Genomic DNA, 15,843 nt, shown 5'->3' with positions numbered 1-15,843 from the left:
TAAATATCAGTGTGATTTTTGTTTTACCAGGAATTTTTCTTTTCCTTGAACAGAGTATCCAGTTGTCCTCTATGTACACATTCCTTACACATTAGAAAAATGAAAGATAAAATACGCATGACTCCCAACGTGAGAGTGGGTATTGTGTAAAGGGAACAACATCTGGGAGCTGACAGGTCAAAAGGTCCCTAGCTGAGCTGAAGCCCCGGATCAGCTTCACCAAGTCGGCCACAGGAAGGCACCTAGAGCAGGTCCAGCCCTGGGTCAGGAGCAGGGGGCCTGCATGCAGTGTGTGCTCTGGAAGCGACCAGCCAGAACCACTCTCAGGGAGAGGAAGGAGCTCACATTCTTTATGTCCAAAGCTGCTCTGAGGTTTTGGACTAAAAAGAGAAGGAAAGTTCTTGCTTCTTTAAATAATCAGGCATAGAAGGATGAATTTTTTATCCCTAAGTCTAAAACCAAATTTATTACCTTGCCTCTAACGAATGCCTCCTCCCAATTTCCATCTGTAACCTAAGCACAGAACCTTCCTGTCATTGTTTCATTAGCCCCCCAACCCCCGTACCCACATTCCTTCACATGGATTCAGTTTCCCAGTGATGGACACTCTGCCTCTTCAAGGGTTCAGACTCCTCCCCGATCCTTTTCCTACCCCGGGATTCCTGGTTGAAGTTCCCCTTACAGGTTCCCCTGGACTCTAGACGGACTCTCGCACCTGCTCTCCGCCCCTCTCCAGCAACACTCCTGAACAGTGATGGGACTGGCTCGTTTGCATGCTCAGAAACCTTTAACCGCTCACTCTAAACAACTACAGATTCAAAACACTTCAGTCCAGCAATGTTCACAGCTCCTAGCTACTGTTTTTTTCCTGTCTCCCCTGCCCCATCTCTCATTACTCTCTTGAACAGGCCCCATTCTCCAAGCGAATTCAAGTACTATTCTGACGGGCGTCTGCATCCTGCCTCTGCACCTTGGCACTTGCATTTGCTTTCACTTTTTTCCCTCCTCTCCATCCTTCAAGGTCTAGTTCACAGACTACCTTAAACTTTCCCTCCCTGACAGAAATCATCTCCACCTCTGCTGACCTGGCCCAGCACTGTCTGTAGGGGTCTGGTGGCCCATATCGCAAACAGATCCGTGTCACAGTCAGTCACATACGCAACACGTGCTGAAGAATCCGAGCTGACCCGCTCACTCTCCCCACAGCATTTGCCTAGACCAACACTCACACCAGTGTCAACACTCACACCAGGGCCAGTTGAAGGAGCTGCAAAGAGACGTGCAAATCAGCTCTCGTGCGAGCTGGTGGGAGCCTAGGAGCCATCCCAGCACACCACCCACTACTGGTTTGTCCCTGTGTAAAATGGGGAAAGGATACCTTTTCATGGACTTCTTGCAAAGACTAAATGACAAAGTAGAGGTACAAGACTTAACACAGCCTGGCATGAGGTGAACACGCCACGCCTGATGCTCCTGCTGTCGCTGCTTCTGCGATTCCCGCTGCTACACCACCATCATCACCGCCACGAGCGACGCCCCACTCCTACTCCCATTACCACTACCATTACCACTCCCCCACTAAACTGTAAACTCCTTGAAGGAGGGAGAGAGGACTAACATTTATTAAGCACCTACTGTTTTTCCAACACAAGGCTTTAACCATCCGCCGAATACTGTGCTAAGAGCTTCATGTATATTTTTCACTTAATTCTGACAATCACCCTGTGAGAGTCGGTAACAGACTCAAAGAGTTTAAGTCACTTGCTCAAGACAGCACAGGTAAGAAGTGGTAGGGCTAAAACTGAAACTCCATTTCGTTTGGCTTCACAAACCACTATTGATCAAGCATATTTGATGCTCAAATACTTATCAAATTAATAAGTTAAGTCTTAATTTTAGACAGCAAACTGACTTTTGCCAAAACGCTTCTTCCTATGGATTAACCTTTATGGTCCAGGAAAGACTACAGAATTGTCCTGCTTTCCTAACGTTCTGTGCAAAGGCAAAATTAAAGAGAAAACAGTAAGTAGCAATTATTTGCAACTTCTTTCAAAGAAGAACTTTAGCCAGAGAATTACCTAATTTAAAACACATGCTTTTTTAAAATGAACAAGCACAAATTTAGTGCAATTAGAAATGCCACATAAGACTAGAAAAATTAGTGAGCACGTGAGACAACTCTGAAAAATCCAAACTGATCATTCTTGTCTAACTGTAGTCAAAGAAATTGCCCATGGACTGAACTGTACTTTCATTAGCTTGATTAAAAGTGAAAACTAGAGGAAGCATAAAGTAGGTCAAAAACTTCCTGACTCCTTTAGGATTAAAACATGTACTAGATACTAAGTATGCGTGAAAAGATGCGTAAGAATGTATTTGCCATTCTTGGAAGATACAGAAAGAAAGACCGGGCATCCTCAAATGGAAAAAATAATTATAATGGGAATGAAAGTAAGGAGGAATTGGGCATGAACTCTAGTGAAAGGATTTCTAAAGTAGAAATGCCTTTATTTGTGACCTGAGCTAGGGAGTTTATAGCTAGAGGATCAGCATATATGTAGGATGCACAGGGCGGTTTTTATTATGGGCCTAGTCAGGCTTTTCAAAGCCAGCTCCTAATTACATAATTCATACTTTCTCCCATTTTTTTTGTTCTACTCCTCTCACCCACACATGGATGGAAAGATGGACGGACACAAACATACACACACGCACACACATACACATGCACACACCCTCATATAAAACCAGATACTGTTCCTAAACTCTTTGGTTTAACCACCCTGTACCTCCCCCTCAGCTACGTCAGCCCCACGCTTCCATTTTTGAGCTTCTTAAAAGCACTCCCTCTCATAAACTAGTTTGGTTGTGGGAAAGAAAAGGAGAGGAGGAAGAATAAGTGGTGAGAAAAGGACAATTTCAGAGACGATAACAGAGGAGTGAACATTTTAACAACTGAACCGTTAGGCTCAGAATTTCCAGTTTTTGAGGAACCTGGAGAAGTGCGAATTCACAGAAATATAGGTAAGCAAATTAGAATAAGCAAGAGTAATGACCACCTTTTCTAAGAAATCTCATGGAAATTAAGTATGCTTTGTTTTTCTTCTGCTCAATTTAAAAAAAAAGGCAATACCATAATTCCTCAATTCTAGACACCATCAATTTATAAACAGCCTCTTTGAGGGGTAGAGGAAAGAAATATGACCACATTAAACGTACACACTGACTCTAAGCCATATCCATTTCACAAATGCTAACTTTGGGGTTGGGGACAGTATCATGAGGCAGGTAAAGCGTGGAGTAGGGGAGTGGAAGTGAGAGCACAACCCAAATCCAAGAAATCTAGTACCTGGACAACCTCTTCTGGCTCTGCCAAGGGTCAGTCACCTCCACAGATGGGTAGCTTTGCGTAGGCTGGTATGTTGATGGCCACAAAAGAGAGATGAAGCTTCTACTCACTTAATGACAGACCGCCCAGGAGGAAACTGAAGATGGCACATCTGCAGTAAATGGAAAAGACTTCAGGTCAGAGAAGTGTCTCATCTTCCAGCATACAAAACCATAGTAAACACCCTTCCCGAAACACATCCCCAGTGGTGGACTCTGGTCAGTAGTATAGACATACACGTCCAGATTCAGGAATGCTGCAAGTCTGTTCATAGGAGCAATGAAAATATTTTCTTTACAGGATTCCACAATGGGTATCTTGTTGTTTGTGAAATGTACATATTCAAAGATACCACCATCATACGAATTTTTCACTCCAATTTATACCACAACCACCTGCTCTGTTCCCTATGGGTTCTATATTCCATACTGAAGAATTGTGATTCCTAAGTAAAATGTGTTTGTTCCTATTTCTCAGGTGAGACCCTTGACTGAGAGGCAGGATAGCATGGTGACCCTGAGATGCATTCTGATTGAATGCTGCCGTGTGTCCCGGTACGCAGTCACATCTCCCTGCCATACCTAGGATCTTCACAAGGTTTCTTTTTTCTTTTTAAGTACATTTTTAAGGCTCTTTCTATAAGTAAAAGCGATAACTTAAGAAGTTTAGCTACCCCAAAACCACACCACCACTGTCTATATTAACCTCTTAAAGGCATGAGACCGCATCAGAAAATTAAAACACCTTCCCTCTAAAGGGGGAGTCAGCAGCAGAGGCAACTGACTTTCTGCTTCTACAGAGATGTCATTTGAGCTTTACTGAGCAGTACTTCCATTAACCATGAAAAGCTCAGGAAAATTGGAATAATGAAGAAAGAAATCAGAGGGAGACCATAAAAGCCCAGTTCATTTCAAGGAGAAAGCGGTAACATTCCCTTCCCCCTACATTTTAAATATCACAACGAATTTAAGTAATGAAATAAACAATTCACAAAGAGCACACTTTATCCACAACTTTAATTTCTTCCTACTGTGTTCATTACCAAGCTGTTTGCTTTCTTCAGGCAGGATGGGGGAAAAACTTTTAAAAGACTCATTTAACACAGAAGTCAATTTCCACTAATGTATTCTTTGTGTGGCATATGTGGTCTTCCAAAGCAGATCTATACATGCAAATATACATATATTAGCTTCTTCCTTTACAAGAACAGAATTAGCCTACCTTCAAACAGATCATCACGACTATTATCCCGTAGGAAAAACATGAACATGAGAACCGTATTTTTTACAACAGCTGAAAACTGGTTAGTATTTCTGATAGAACTGACTTCCCTTCGCTTGTATAAACAGCTCTAATTGTGAAAAGAATAAAGTAACTTTTGTATAACCCAGATTTTACTTTCTGAAAAGTTAGGCAGGGAGTATTTTTCATGCATTCTGCCCTGAGGAAGCAGGAATAAAGTGCTTTCCATCAACTGTAGCTATCAAGTTATTTAACACAAAAAGAGTTTACAGGCGCTGCGGGCTCTGATATTTGATGTGTGTAAGGGGGAATATGAGAGGGGCACCCGGACCACCCGGCTTTCACAGGGTCACCAAGGGCTCCACAGGTCCTAAACATCTAAAGCCATTCTCATACGTGTTCAGCGAAAGGGAAGAACATGAGGGCTTTGCACTCATGTGTAGGAGGCCAAAGTGGGCAGAAGAGACAGATGAAAGCTCAGGCAGCCACACTGCCTACAAAATATTCATCACAAAGATTCCAAAGAACACCTTTTTTTTTTCTTGAGCTCTTCAGATCACACCGAGGTAAAGACAGGGGCTTTTAATTGGCAAGAATGCATGTCTAGTTTGTAAGAGATGAGAGAATATAAGGGACAGTATTTAAAATCCCACAAAATTTCCTCAAATCTCATTCTGTCCAGAAAATTTAGCCAGTACAAGCAGGAAAGGGGCCATCTGCACACCCCCACGCACAAACACGCCTGCGCCTGAGCACTTAGAACCCGAAAGCAAGATGCTGAAACCAGCCAGAGAAAATACAAAATAGTCAAAAATAATGCTTAGGCGGGGCGCCTGGGTGGCTCAGACAGTTAAGCATCTGCCTTCGGCTCAGGTCATGATCCCGGAGTCCCAGGATTGAGCCCTGCATCAGGGAGTCTGCTTCTCCTTCTGCCCCTCACTCGTGCTCTCTCTCACTCTCTCTCTCTCAAATAAATAAATAAAATCTTAAAAAAAATAATGCTCAGGCAAAATGTACACATGTGAAACACGGACATGAAATATATTTTAAAAAGTATATATATTGAGTTCTAGCTTTGATAAGTGCAATCCAAAAAAAGAATTTTTCTCTATTCTACAGAGTTTTCTAACAGCTAGTCCTTCATTAAGTTCCCTTATATGGAAAAAAATAATTGTGGTTATTACAGAATTAGGGTAGGCCAGACTCTAATACCCCACAGTACTTATCCCAGATGTAGAAATCTGTGAAATAATATATATTCATTAAGCCCTTTCAGAATGTTGGTTCAAAAAGTGCCCACGAAATGTGGCTCAGGCTCAGCTTCACCATTTTTAACACACAACCCAAGTAACTTCTCCTTCCATGGTTGCTTGGCTGGCACCTCAGTCATTTACAGAGTACGTTCACCCACATTATGCTAGCAGAGAGATCCTCAGGTAGTCCTGTGAGGTAGGCAGGAGAATTATCATTCCCTACTTACCAGGAGGAACAGAAGTTTATAGAATGAACAAGTAAGAGGTAATGAAAATAGAACCAAGGGGACAAACTGTGGGACACTCAGCCTAGTGCTCTTTGGGGAAGTTACAGATAGGTTTGTGCCTTGCAACACATGGAATATTCCCTTATGACCATCCATCACAGTATTCTGGTGATAGCTTTTGGGGTCATGCCCTTTAGTCCATCTTCTAAGTCCGTAAAACAGCATAGCTGTTTCTTACCAATCTTTTTCATTAATTTCATTAATTTCATAAACAGCATAGCTGTTTCTTACCAATCTTTTTCATTAATCTTGTAGAAACGGAGCATTATTTAGTTGCATGGATTAATGAAAAAGAAGGTTAAGACTCCTTCTTTCAGACCATCTCTTCTTGGACAAGCATGAGAGAAACATGAGCTGGGTTTCTGTCTATCAGTCCAAAGAGGAAAACCGCCAATATTTGGTAACTGACCTTCTAGCACACCATTGTTCTTTATTAACAAACACGTCACCCTAAATAAGGCACACCTAGCTTGCTTTTACTTAACAGTCAATCTGAGTTTCAGAGCTAGAACTTGAGGCACAGCCTTCCCTTCGGTTACAGAAATTCTTTAGTCTGCCCCAGCTTGTCCCCCAGTTCTCATTGAAGTGATTTCTCACACAGAAATGAAACGGCGTATTGTGTGAAATGATTATATATTTTTTAATTCTTTTGTGCATCTCAACAGTGACTATTGGCGAGGACACTAAAACGAGTTCTGATGGTGACAGGTAGAAGGTGGTAACTGAGATGCCATCAAAGCATTCATTTTAAACCACTTGTGGAAACGGAGCATTATTTAGTTGCATGGGTCTGAAATCCCCAAATATACACATCTGTTCTGAGACGATGACAGTTCTCCACGTTCACAGTGAAAATATTAACCCCACAGAAGTCATTTTGGTTGTTTTGACAGAGTGGTGGGAGCACCATGCCATTTCATTGCGCCCAGCCAAAGTAAAGGAAGAAAAGGTGGATGAGGTCACAGTCCAGGAGTGAGGTCACCAGCTAATCTGCCTTCATAGCAACAAAAGAAGTTTGACTGATGAAAAGGTGTCCCTAGGGTAGAAGTCAACATACCTTTGTCTAAATGAGTCTTTCAGATCAGGAAAAAAAAATGTGTTGGCTAGCCTCTCTTAACATGCCCAGAGTAGTATGTGACTAAGAGCACTTTAAAGTCTGTTGTGAGTGATATAACGATTAACTGACCATTCAAACCCTAGAAAGGTCACAGTAGCAGCCCCTCTCAGTGCTTCAGAGCCAAAGCAGTAGAGTGTGAAACTCAAATTCTACCAGGAGCTCAGAGAATGATTAAGTCAGAAGTGATCTGTGGCTGCTTATAAATGAAGTCCGAGATCCCTAACATTATCAATAACATGGGGTAGACATAAGATAATTGTGGGTGGCAAAAAAAGGTAGTTAGATTTGCTTTGGACTTTTTAATGAGCCAAGAAAAGCAGTTGGGCTAATGAAAATATTAGTTATTAGCTGTAAACTTTGGAAATGAATGCTGTTTTTAAAAGTTTAGAAGGCTGTCTGATCATAAATATTTCAAAGAACACACTATTAATTCAAGCCAATCAATAATACAGCATAACCCTCCAGCCATGTTACCAATGAGAAGAAATTTATTCACCAGTTTTATTCCCACTGAAATCCATATCCAAAGGTTTGGGATTGATTATAGCAAGATAGGTTGTCTTCTTTTTATTAAAATATTATTTGTTACTCAAACATTTCTAAAGCAATAACATGTTATGACTCTTTAATTCGTTGAGTAGAGAACTGAATATTTACTGACATTTCTTGAGAACTTGCTATAAGCCCACAGGAGAGGATTTGACATCATCACAGTGTGTTCTCCTTAACTTGACAGGAAGTCAACTTCAAGCAGATTGATTTGAATCGAGATCTCCTTTGAGAAGCGTAAGTGTCCGGTAAACTGCATTGGTATTTTTTTACTGCATTGGAAAATACTCAAGTTCCAGTGGCTTTACCATCCTGTACTTTACTTTCTGAAAACCTGGCAATCCCATGTGGACTTCGGGTAGAATGAGCAATGCAAAGAGCTGGCTGGGACTTGGCATGTCCTTGTACTTCTGGGGACTGATGGACCTTACAACCACCGTTCTCTCGGGCACACCAACACCACCAGGCAAATTAGAAGCACTCCTGTCAGACAAGCCACAGTCACACTCGCGGACAAAGAGGAGCTGGGTTTGGAACCAGTTTTTTGTTCTGGAAGAGTATACTGGAACTGACCCTTTGTATGTCGGCAAGGTAAGAATGGCCACACAGACAAATTATCAGGGTATCAAATATTGAAAGGGAGTACAAATATGAACTGAATAAGAGAGGTCGCCTAGCCTGTGTTGGGAGTCCTGAGAACAATTATAACTAGTGGTATGTTACTTAACAGCTAGTTGAAATCTAATTTTGGCTTTGTCAGATACCAGTCAGAAAAGGGAAGATTTCTCCCCTTGTTCAAGCCTCTGTTCTAAAGTAGGAGAAAACAAGGAATTGGGATTTTGGAGAAAAAGCCTGGGACCCTGCAAGAGCCATTAGAGTCCCATAAGAGGCAGCGGCAGTAGCTCTGGGGAATAACAGAATGGGGAAGAAAAAACCAGAAAATGCAAAGGAGAAAGTAGAGGGGTTTTTCCCTTTGTTTTGTTTGGGTTTTTTTTTTCCCCCCCAAAGCATTTCCACAGGTATTGCCTGGGGCCTAAATTTAATGGGGGAAAAACAAAGAATAAAACATTCTTCATTCTAGAAGATCCTAGCATGTGCTTTAGAATAGTTCGAGACCATCAATGAATATATTTATAAACTTTACACTCGAATTCCCTTGATTTATCTATCATCATTTCATTTTTAATCCAGGCTTTCTCCGGTGTTTACTTTATTTGGATGTTAATCAGAGACCATTTTGTGAAAGCAACCAAGTGAGAGAAAATGGGAAACAAGGACCTAATTAGAAAATAAATAATTCATTCAAATGATAACTTAAACGCTTATTTAGCACAGAGGCTAAGAATGTGGGTTTCAGAGTCAAACACACATGGGTTCAAAACCCAGCTTTGCCAATTGCTTCCAGAACGACTCTGGACAGGGCATTGAAGCCACGTTAGCCTTGTTTCCTCAAACATCAAATGGGGATAACAAGAGAACTACAACTTCTCAAAGAGTTGTCTGCATAAGCTCTTTCCTCAACTCCTACCCACTTCTGAATTCAGATCTGACTTCTGTCCCCTGCATGAAAGTCATGTTTTCAGTGCTCCCAAGGACCTCCCTACTACCAAATCTGATGTTTCATTTTATGGAACCGACCACCTCAGACGCTGCTGACCAGTCCCTCCTTCTTGACTCACTTTCTTCTCTCTGCCTCATGACCTTCACAATCCCGTTTTTCCCTCCTTCCTTCTCAGCCCCTTTGCTGGCCATCTCCCTCCACATGACCCCATCCATTAGAGGTCCAGCTTGTCAACTTTGCCCCGGGCCTCTTCTCTACCCACATTCATTCTCTGGATGGATTTGCCATCCCCATGGTTTTAAACACCACCTCTAAACCAAAGCCTCCATCTCTGGCTCAGGCCACTTGTCTGGGCTTCAGACTCATAAACCCTATCGCATATGTGACAGCTCCACATTTATGACTCAAAGCCCTCCCAAATGTAGCATATCTGGTAAGGAATTCTTGGTTTTTCTCCCAAACCAGGTCTGCCCCCAGTCTTCCCTATGTTATTAGCACTGCCATCACTCACTTTCTAAAACCAGATACAAGGTGGTCATTCTTCCCTTTCTCTTGCCCCCACATTCTCTCCACCTGCAAATTGTCAGTCCTCTGCCAAAATACATCCCAAATCCTTCATTTCTCCCACCTCCACTTCCACTGATATCTCTCACCTGGGCAAACACCTGGACTCCCAACCAGTTTCCACGCTTCTACCCACACTTTCTTCCAATCCATTTTCCACACATGAGCATCAGACCATGTCACTCTGCTTACATCCTTCAATGTCCTCCCACTGTACTTTGAATCACCCAGACTCCTCCCCACAGCTCCCAACACCATTCCTCTCTGACCCAGCCTGCCCCCTGTCCTCCCACCACATCGCAAGCCACACTTTCTCTCCCTTCCTCTCGTGTTCCAGGGACATAGCCTTCTGGCACTTCCTACAACTTGCCAAGCTTTGCCTGATTTTTCCCCCAAAATAAAATACTCTTCCTCTGGCTTCTTTTGTGGTTGGCCTCTCCTCACTCTTCAGGGCTCATTTTGAATCAAGGTCTTCCTTGACCATTCCCTAAGGTAGGCCCCTCTGTTAGACTCTCTCACAGCCATTATTTTTTTCAGAGCTCTCATCACAACCTACAATATCTAATTCACTTGTTTATTTACATGAGTACTGTCTGAAGCCTTGGACTAGACTATAAGCTCCCATTTTATCCCCAAGGCCTAACACAGTACCTGCCACATAGAAGGTGCTTTAAAAAGATATTTAATACTTCCTGGTGTCATAAGGATTAAATAAGCTAACATATGTAAAGCGCTTAGCACAGGACTTGGTCCAGAGTAAGATCTTAATGATCATTACTCTGTAAGCATAGTAGTGATAGTGGGAGTAGTGGTAATAGTGGTAGATAGGGATTTTGCTATGGGAACTCAGCAGCTCAGTAATGTGTGTAACCTAATGCAGCCACAAATCTCCTAGTCTCAAAATCTGTGACTTCTCTTTGACTTCTTCCTTTCCTTCTCTCCCTCCCTCATGTACAACCAGTCACCACATCCTGTCAATATCTCCTTGCCAGTTTCTCTCAGATTCACCTCATCCTCTCCAGGCTCTGTCATTACTGTGGTCCCTCTGCTCTTCATGATTAGATTAACTAAGCAGCCACTGCCCGTCTCCCTGTAGAGAATCTTCCCCACTCCCTAGGACTCAGGACATTCATCTCCTTGAAGCACACTTTCCATCATGTCACTCCTCTGATTAAGGAAGCATGGTAGCTCCAATGCTTATCAGAGCTCTTAGCTTAGTTCAAGGACTTACAGAAAATGAGTCTTCCTCCCTTATCCAGCCCTCCCCTACGATTTCACAAATCTAGTCCTGATCCCAGTCATGCTGGTGTCCTCACTGGCCCTGATACACATACCACGTTTGTCCCCACCACAGACATGTACTCATGCTACTGCCCTGCCCAGGACACACTGTCACCACCTCTCTGTTCAATCACATTCCAATTGCTCAGGGCCTTAGCTTAAAAGCCATTTCCATCATGAACACATCTTCTACATGCTCAGAGTTCCAAAGACTTCTAGCTACTCATTATTTGTAAAATCTTTCTTCCAACTAGACATACATGGCTACTGCTAAAATAAGTTTAAGAAAATACATTTATTTGTATTCAGTAATGGCTTTGTGTGCTTGTACAATCTAGAGCCCTCTTCACTTCTCCCAAGGGTAGAAGCTGAGATTCCATCCTTAGCCTTCCCTACGCTTCCCCAACACTGAGTACCCAGCACAAGGCTGGACATACGACCCTACAGAAAGGTGAAGGTATCTAACATTTTACTGGGCTACCACAGGACTATGTGTCAGTCACAGTCACAAAGTCACATTTAATCATCACAACAGTGCTGTGAGGCAAGTGTGATTCACCACTTTCAGGTAATTAGCCTGTGGAACACGGCTCAGAGAGGTTACGCTTATTGCCCCAAGTTACAAAGAAGGTAACAGAAAATCTGACACTGCAGCCACAGGCTTCCCTTTTCATTGCCCTGAGACTTAGCCCTGAAAAATACAGTGAAGAGTCAATGGTGTTAAGGCACCAGGAATCCAACCAAGCCCAACTGCTTCCCGACGTTGGGAACTTAGCTGTCCAGCACTCTCTCTCTAGTACTCATGATCAGTGCCCACCCTTTCCTAAGCACCCCAACCCAGGACACAGAACACCCTGGGCATCTCGACAGCCGTCTCATCCAGCCAACACTGAGCAGCCAGTGAAGTGGGGTGTTACTCCACATTATATATTCACTTACCCAGGCACTTTCCCCCCCTTACTTTGTTTGGAAAGAGAATTCATCCACCTTTCATTCCCTCTCTCCCAGGGGCATTTAGCTTGTCACCTTGAGCTCTGGAAGATGTCTTTTTAGAGAGCCTGCCTGAGTATTTGCTTATATCAGAGGCATATGGCAACAATTATCAGCTGTAATTGGTATGGCCTTATAAAATCCACACTGGGCTTTCCAGGGACAAGGCAGTGTCGAGTTAAAGCTAGATTATATTGACATATGCAAAGAGTGGGATGCAGAGAGCCTGTGCTTGGGCACGAAGCAGTGGTTCCAAGGCATGCTGAGGTTAACAGAAGCTGTCTCGCCACAAAGTATCAGCACTACTGTGCTCCTGGAATTGCACAAGGCACTACAAAAGATGACAAAAAGAGTGAAAATCACCCTTGTTTTTAAAATATTAAATCAACTAAGATTTTTCATAAACTACCTGGACTTTCCATCTTTCACTACTCCTTTGGCTGAAGATCTTATAAACTAAAGCATTATTAGGATAAGTAGGATATCCACTTATCTTATTCTGTTTAGATTTTGGGAGGAAGAATGTTTTCCCAAGATGTACATAACCATGTGCTGCCAGCTCCATTCCAGAAGCTCCTTACCTTCCTCTGAAGAGCTGGTACTCAGTCAGCATTAGCTGAATTAAATATGGATAAATTATAAAACACATTTTTATTACAGTGCCAATTTGCTGAGTGACTTAAGGGAAAGTTATCAATGCCTCGCATTTGCAATTGTCGTAACCAAATGTGCATTCTACAGCTGGTAAACCCTAATATTAAATGCACATTACCATGCTGGTTATTAAGCTAGAGTCTCTCAGCTCTGTACTCACCCTCCCATACTCCCCGTAGTGATGTCAGTTAGGGCTGGGACTCTGCGAGCCACAGTTTCTCCTTTTCCGACCAGCTCCCCATTGGGTTCCGACAGCAGAATGTACTAGAGAGAGAACTAGAGGCAGGAGGAGGGAGAAGGGACTTGTTCCTATTACCTAGCCAACAGGTGGTCCCAGTTCCTGGATCTTCCCCACACTCCCAGCACCAGCCTCATCACACCCCCGCAGAAAGATCAGCACAACTGGATGGAAGCCCCTTTTCAGAAATCTGGGTCTGAAGTCTGAGAGAAGTGGGTGCTGGGGGCACCTCCTCCAAGCTCCTGAAGCCCCAGCCCCAGGCGACAGCACTCCCTCTTCAGAGGCCTCAGGCCCAGCCTCCTCCAAACATCTAGATTCCAGGAGCCCGAACTGCTGTCTTCTGCCCCCAGCCAGAGGGACACTAGCTGTTTCCTGGAGTTTCTAACCCTCCAAAACTTCAGTGTTCCCTTTTTGCCTTTCCAATTCTCCATATTAAATTTGCTCTGCTAAAATAACTGGTTTAGGTTTTGTTCCCTGACTGGACCCTGAAATGATACAATTATATTCCTCAGAAAACAGTTCTGTATAAGCAGATTCTGGTCCCTGTCATAGCTGGTCCCCATTTGTCCCTGTTCATAAAAGGCTCATCATGCTTCTCTGTGGATGTCCTCTCGCCCCCTCCTCCCTCCCTTCTCTCCTTCTTACACACGGGCTCACAAACACACACACACACAGAAGCTATCTGAAAGATGCTTGCTAGCTCTTTTTAAACAAAGGTAACACTTCACAAAAAGCTTTAACCCTAATCCTATACCCTACGTCACTTATCCCATACAATTTTATTGAGCATTTGCTACATGTGAGAATCCACATGAAGATGAAAGCCACATGGTTCCTGCCTTCAAGGAACTTACCATCCAGAGAATTTCTTAAATTCTTCTCCCAATACAGACAAAAACAAAAGATAACAGATCTGATGTTCAGCCCACACTCTACTAACATCGGTCAGCTGAATGGCTCCTAAAGAACCAGGACCTCTGCAGCAGCAACAATTTGAGCCTTCTATTACTTATTAGGCACTCTCCATAGGCACAATACTCACTTAAGTTTGGCCTGTGATAACAGCAAGTACGCTTAGTTTTTTTAAGGACCATAGGACAAAACTTTTTAGATAATAAATAGAACACCTCAAAACAGTCCTGGGTACTTTATGTCAGCTTCTATTCTGTTTTCTTCCCCCTAAATAATCTGCCATGCCCTAAATGAACCTATTTCATTATAAGTAAAAGTTCTATGCCACATGCCTTAGGATTACATGTCTTACATATATAAATACACAGCATTTTTTTTTTTATATTAAAAAAACCCTAGGGCACCCTGGGTGGCTCAGTTGGTTGAGCGTCTGACTTGGCTTTGGCTCAGGTTGTGATCTCATGGGTCGTGAGATCAAGTCCTGCTGGCTCCAAGCTCAGCGAGGAGTCAGCTTGAGATTCTCTCCCTCTGTCCCCCCTCCCCACTGTGCACACACTACCTCTCTCTCTCAAATAAATCTTAAAAAGAAAAAAAATCCTGAGATTCCTCTCCTCCTCCTCCCAATCCCATTCCTTTGCCTGGAAACACAGTTCCAGATGGAATGGATTTTCATTTCTTTATGACTGGGTCCCAATAAAATGGCTTTCTATTCTACACAATAAGAGTTGGGCACCTCTGGTTTTTTTAACTGCATAAATAAAAGATTCGGATCGCAAAAAATAATAATACTGTATATGGAATGAGGAAATGTGAGAATTTCATATTCTAAATAGAATTCTTTAAGTAGAAAAAAAAAGTCCACTAGCAATTTTTTTGGTCAATGTTATTCTCTTATTTCCCCTCTCTAGGTACAACACAGCTGAATTCCTTTAGGCGGCAAAATCGCTGCCTGCATGATTTGGCCATGAGTCAATCTGAGATCAACTCAAAGCCAGCCACAACCTCCAAATCCATCCTTGTCTGAGGATGTTGTGAATACATTTTCAGGTGTCCTCTTGGTGTCTCTGCCATTTAATCCTCAGAGTAACACTGTCCTAGCAACGCTTCAGGCAGCGCTTTCCCCGTTAGACTATGCATAATAAAAAAGCCAACAGGTTGTTTGTATAGTCTCTGCTACATTCCCGAAAGCTTGAAGGGAGCAGAGAAGAGCTGGGCATGTTAATACCCTTTTCTCTATGCATATCACCGTCATTATTATCACCATCATAATCAGCCCCATTTATAGCATTCCTATTATGGGAAAGACGCTGTGCTCGGTGCTTTACATACATTAATTTCTAATGATCCCAACAACCTTTCAAAGTATTAATGGTGTTCTCCACATTTATAATATTAAAAATTTGAGAGTAATAAACGTTCAAATCTTTGTCAAAGGCCCTCGACTTACAACTGACATCATGTTTTAGGCCAGATACGTCTGCCCCCACTAGCCTAAGGCTAACACTGGTTGCCCATTTTATAAACTAAATCTCTGAACTATGCAAAGTGCTAAAACCCACTTTAGAGAGAGACTGTTACTTATATGATAACACAAAATTTCAGGATTCCTGCCATAAAACATTATCTGTAATTAGAGATGCAGAAATGTATTTCCAGGCGTAATATGAAAATAGTGCCCTGGACTCCTTTTGAGAGTGCATATCATTCATTACAAAGTAATCCAGGAGATAACATAGTTGGATGGGCGGATAAAAGCATGTCCCTAACTCAGCCATCCACATATAGATTTGAGTGATTCAATTACAAG

The 15,843-nt window shown here is 42.6% G+C and overlaps 1 protein-coding gene across 2 annotated transcripts in view; it reads left to right on the top strand.

Annotated features, from left to right (window-relative positions):
• CDH20 (cadherin 20) overlaps positions 1-15,843 on the top strand; it is a 204,025-nt gene that overhangs the window by 140,741 nt on the left and 47,441 nt on the right. For both annotated transcript variants that reach the window (XM_032422751.1, XM_032422752.1), the window contains one exon: positions 8,024-8,427. In XM_032422751.1, coding sequence (XP_032278642.1) covers positions 8,182-8,427 — 246 coding nt within the window. In that variant the 5' untranslated portion in view covers positions 8,024-8,181. The remainder of the gene's footprint in view (positions 1-8,023; positions 8,428-15,843) is intronic.

Source organism: Phoca vitulina, unplaced genomic scaffold, assembly GCF_004348235.1.
Source record: "Phoca vitulina isolate PV1807 unplaced genomic scaffold, GSC_HSeal_1.0 scaffold27, whole genome shotgun sequence".
NCBI classification, from domain to species: Eukaryota; Metazoa; Chordata; class Mammalia; order Carnivora; family Phocidae; genus Phoca; species Phoca vitulina.
The sequence above is the reverse complement of the archived record's forward strand: the minus strand, read 5'-3'. Positions and strand labels throughout refer to the sequence as shown.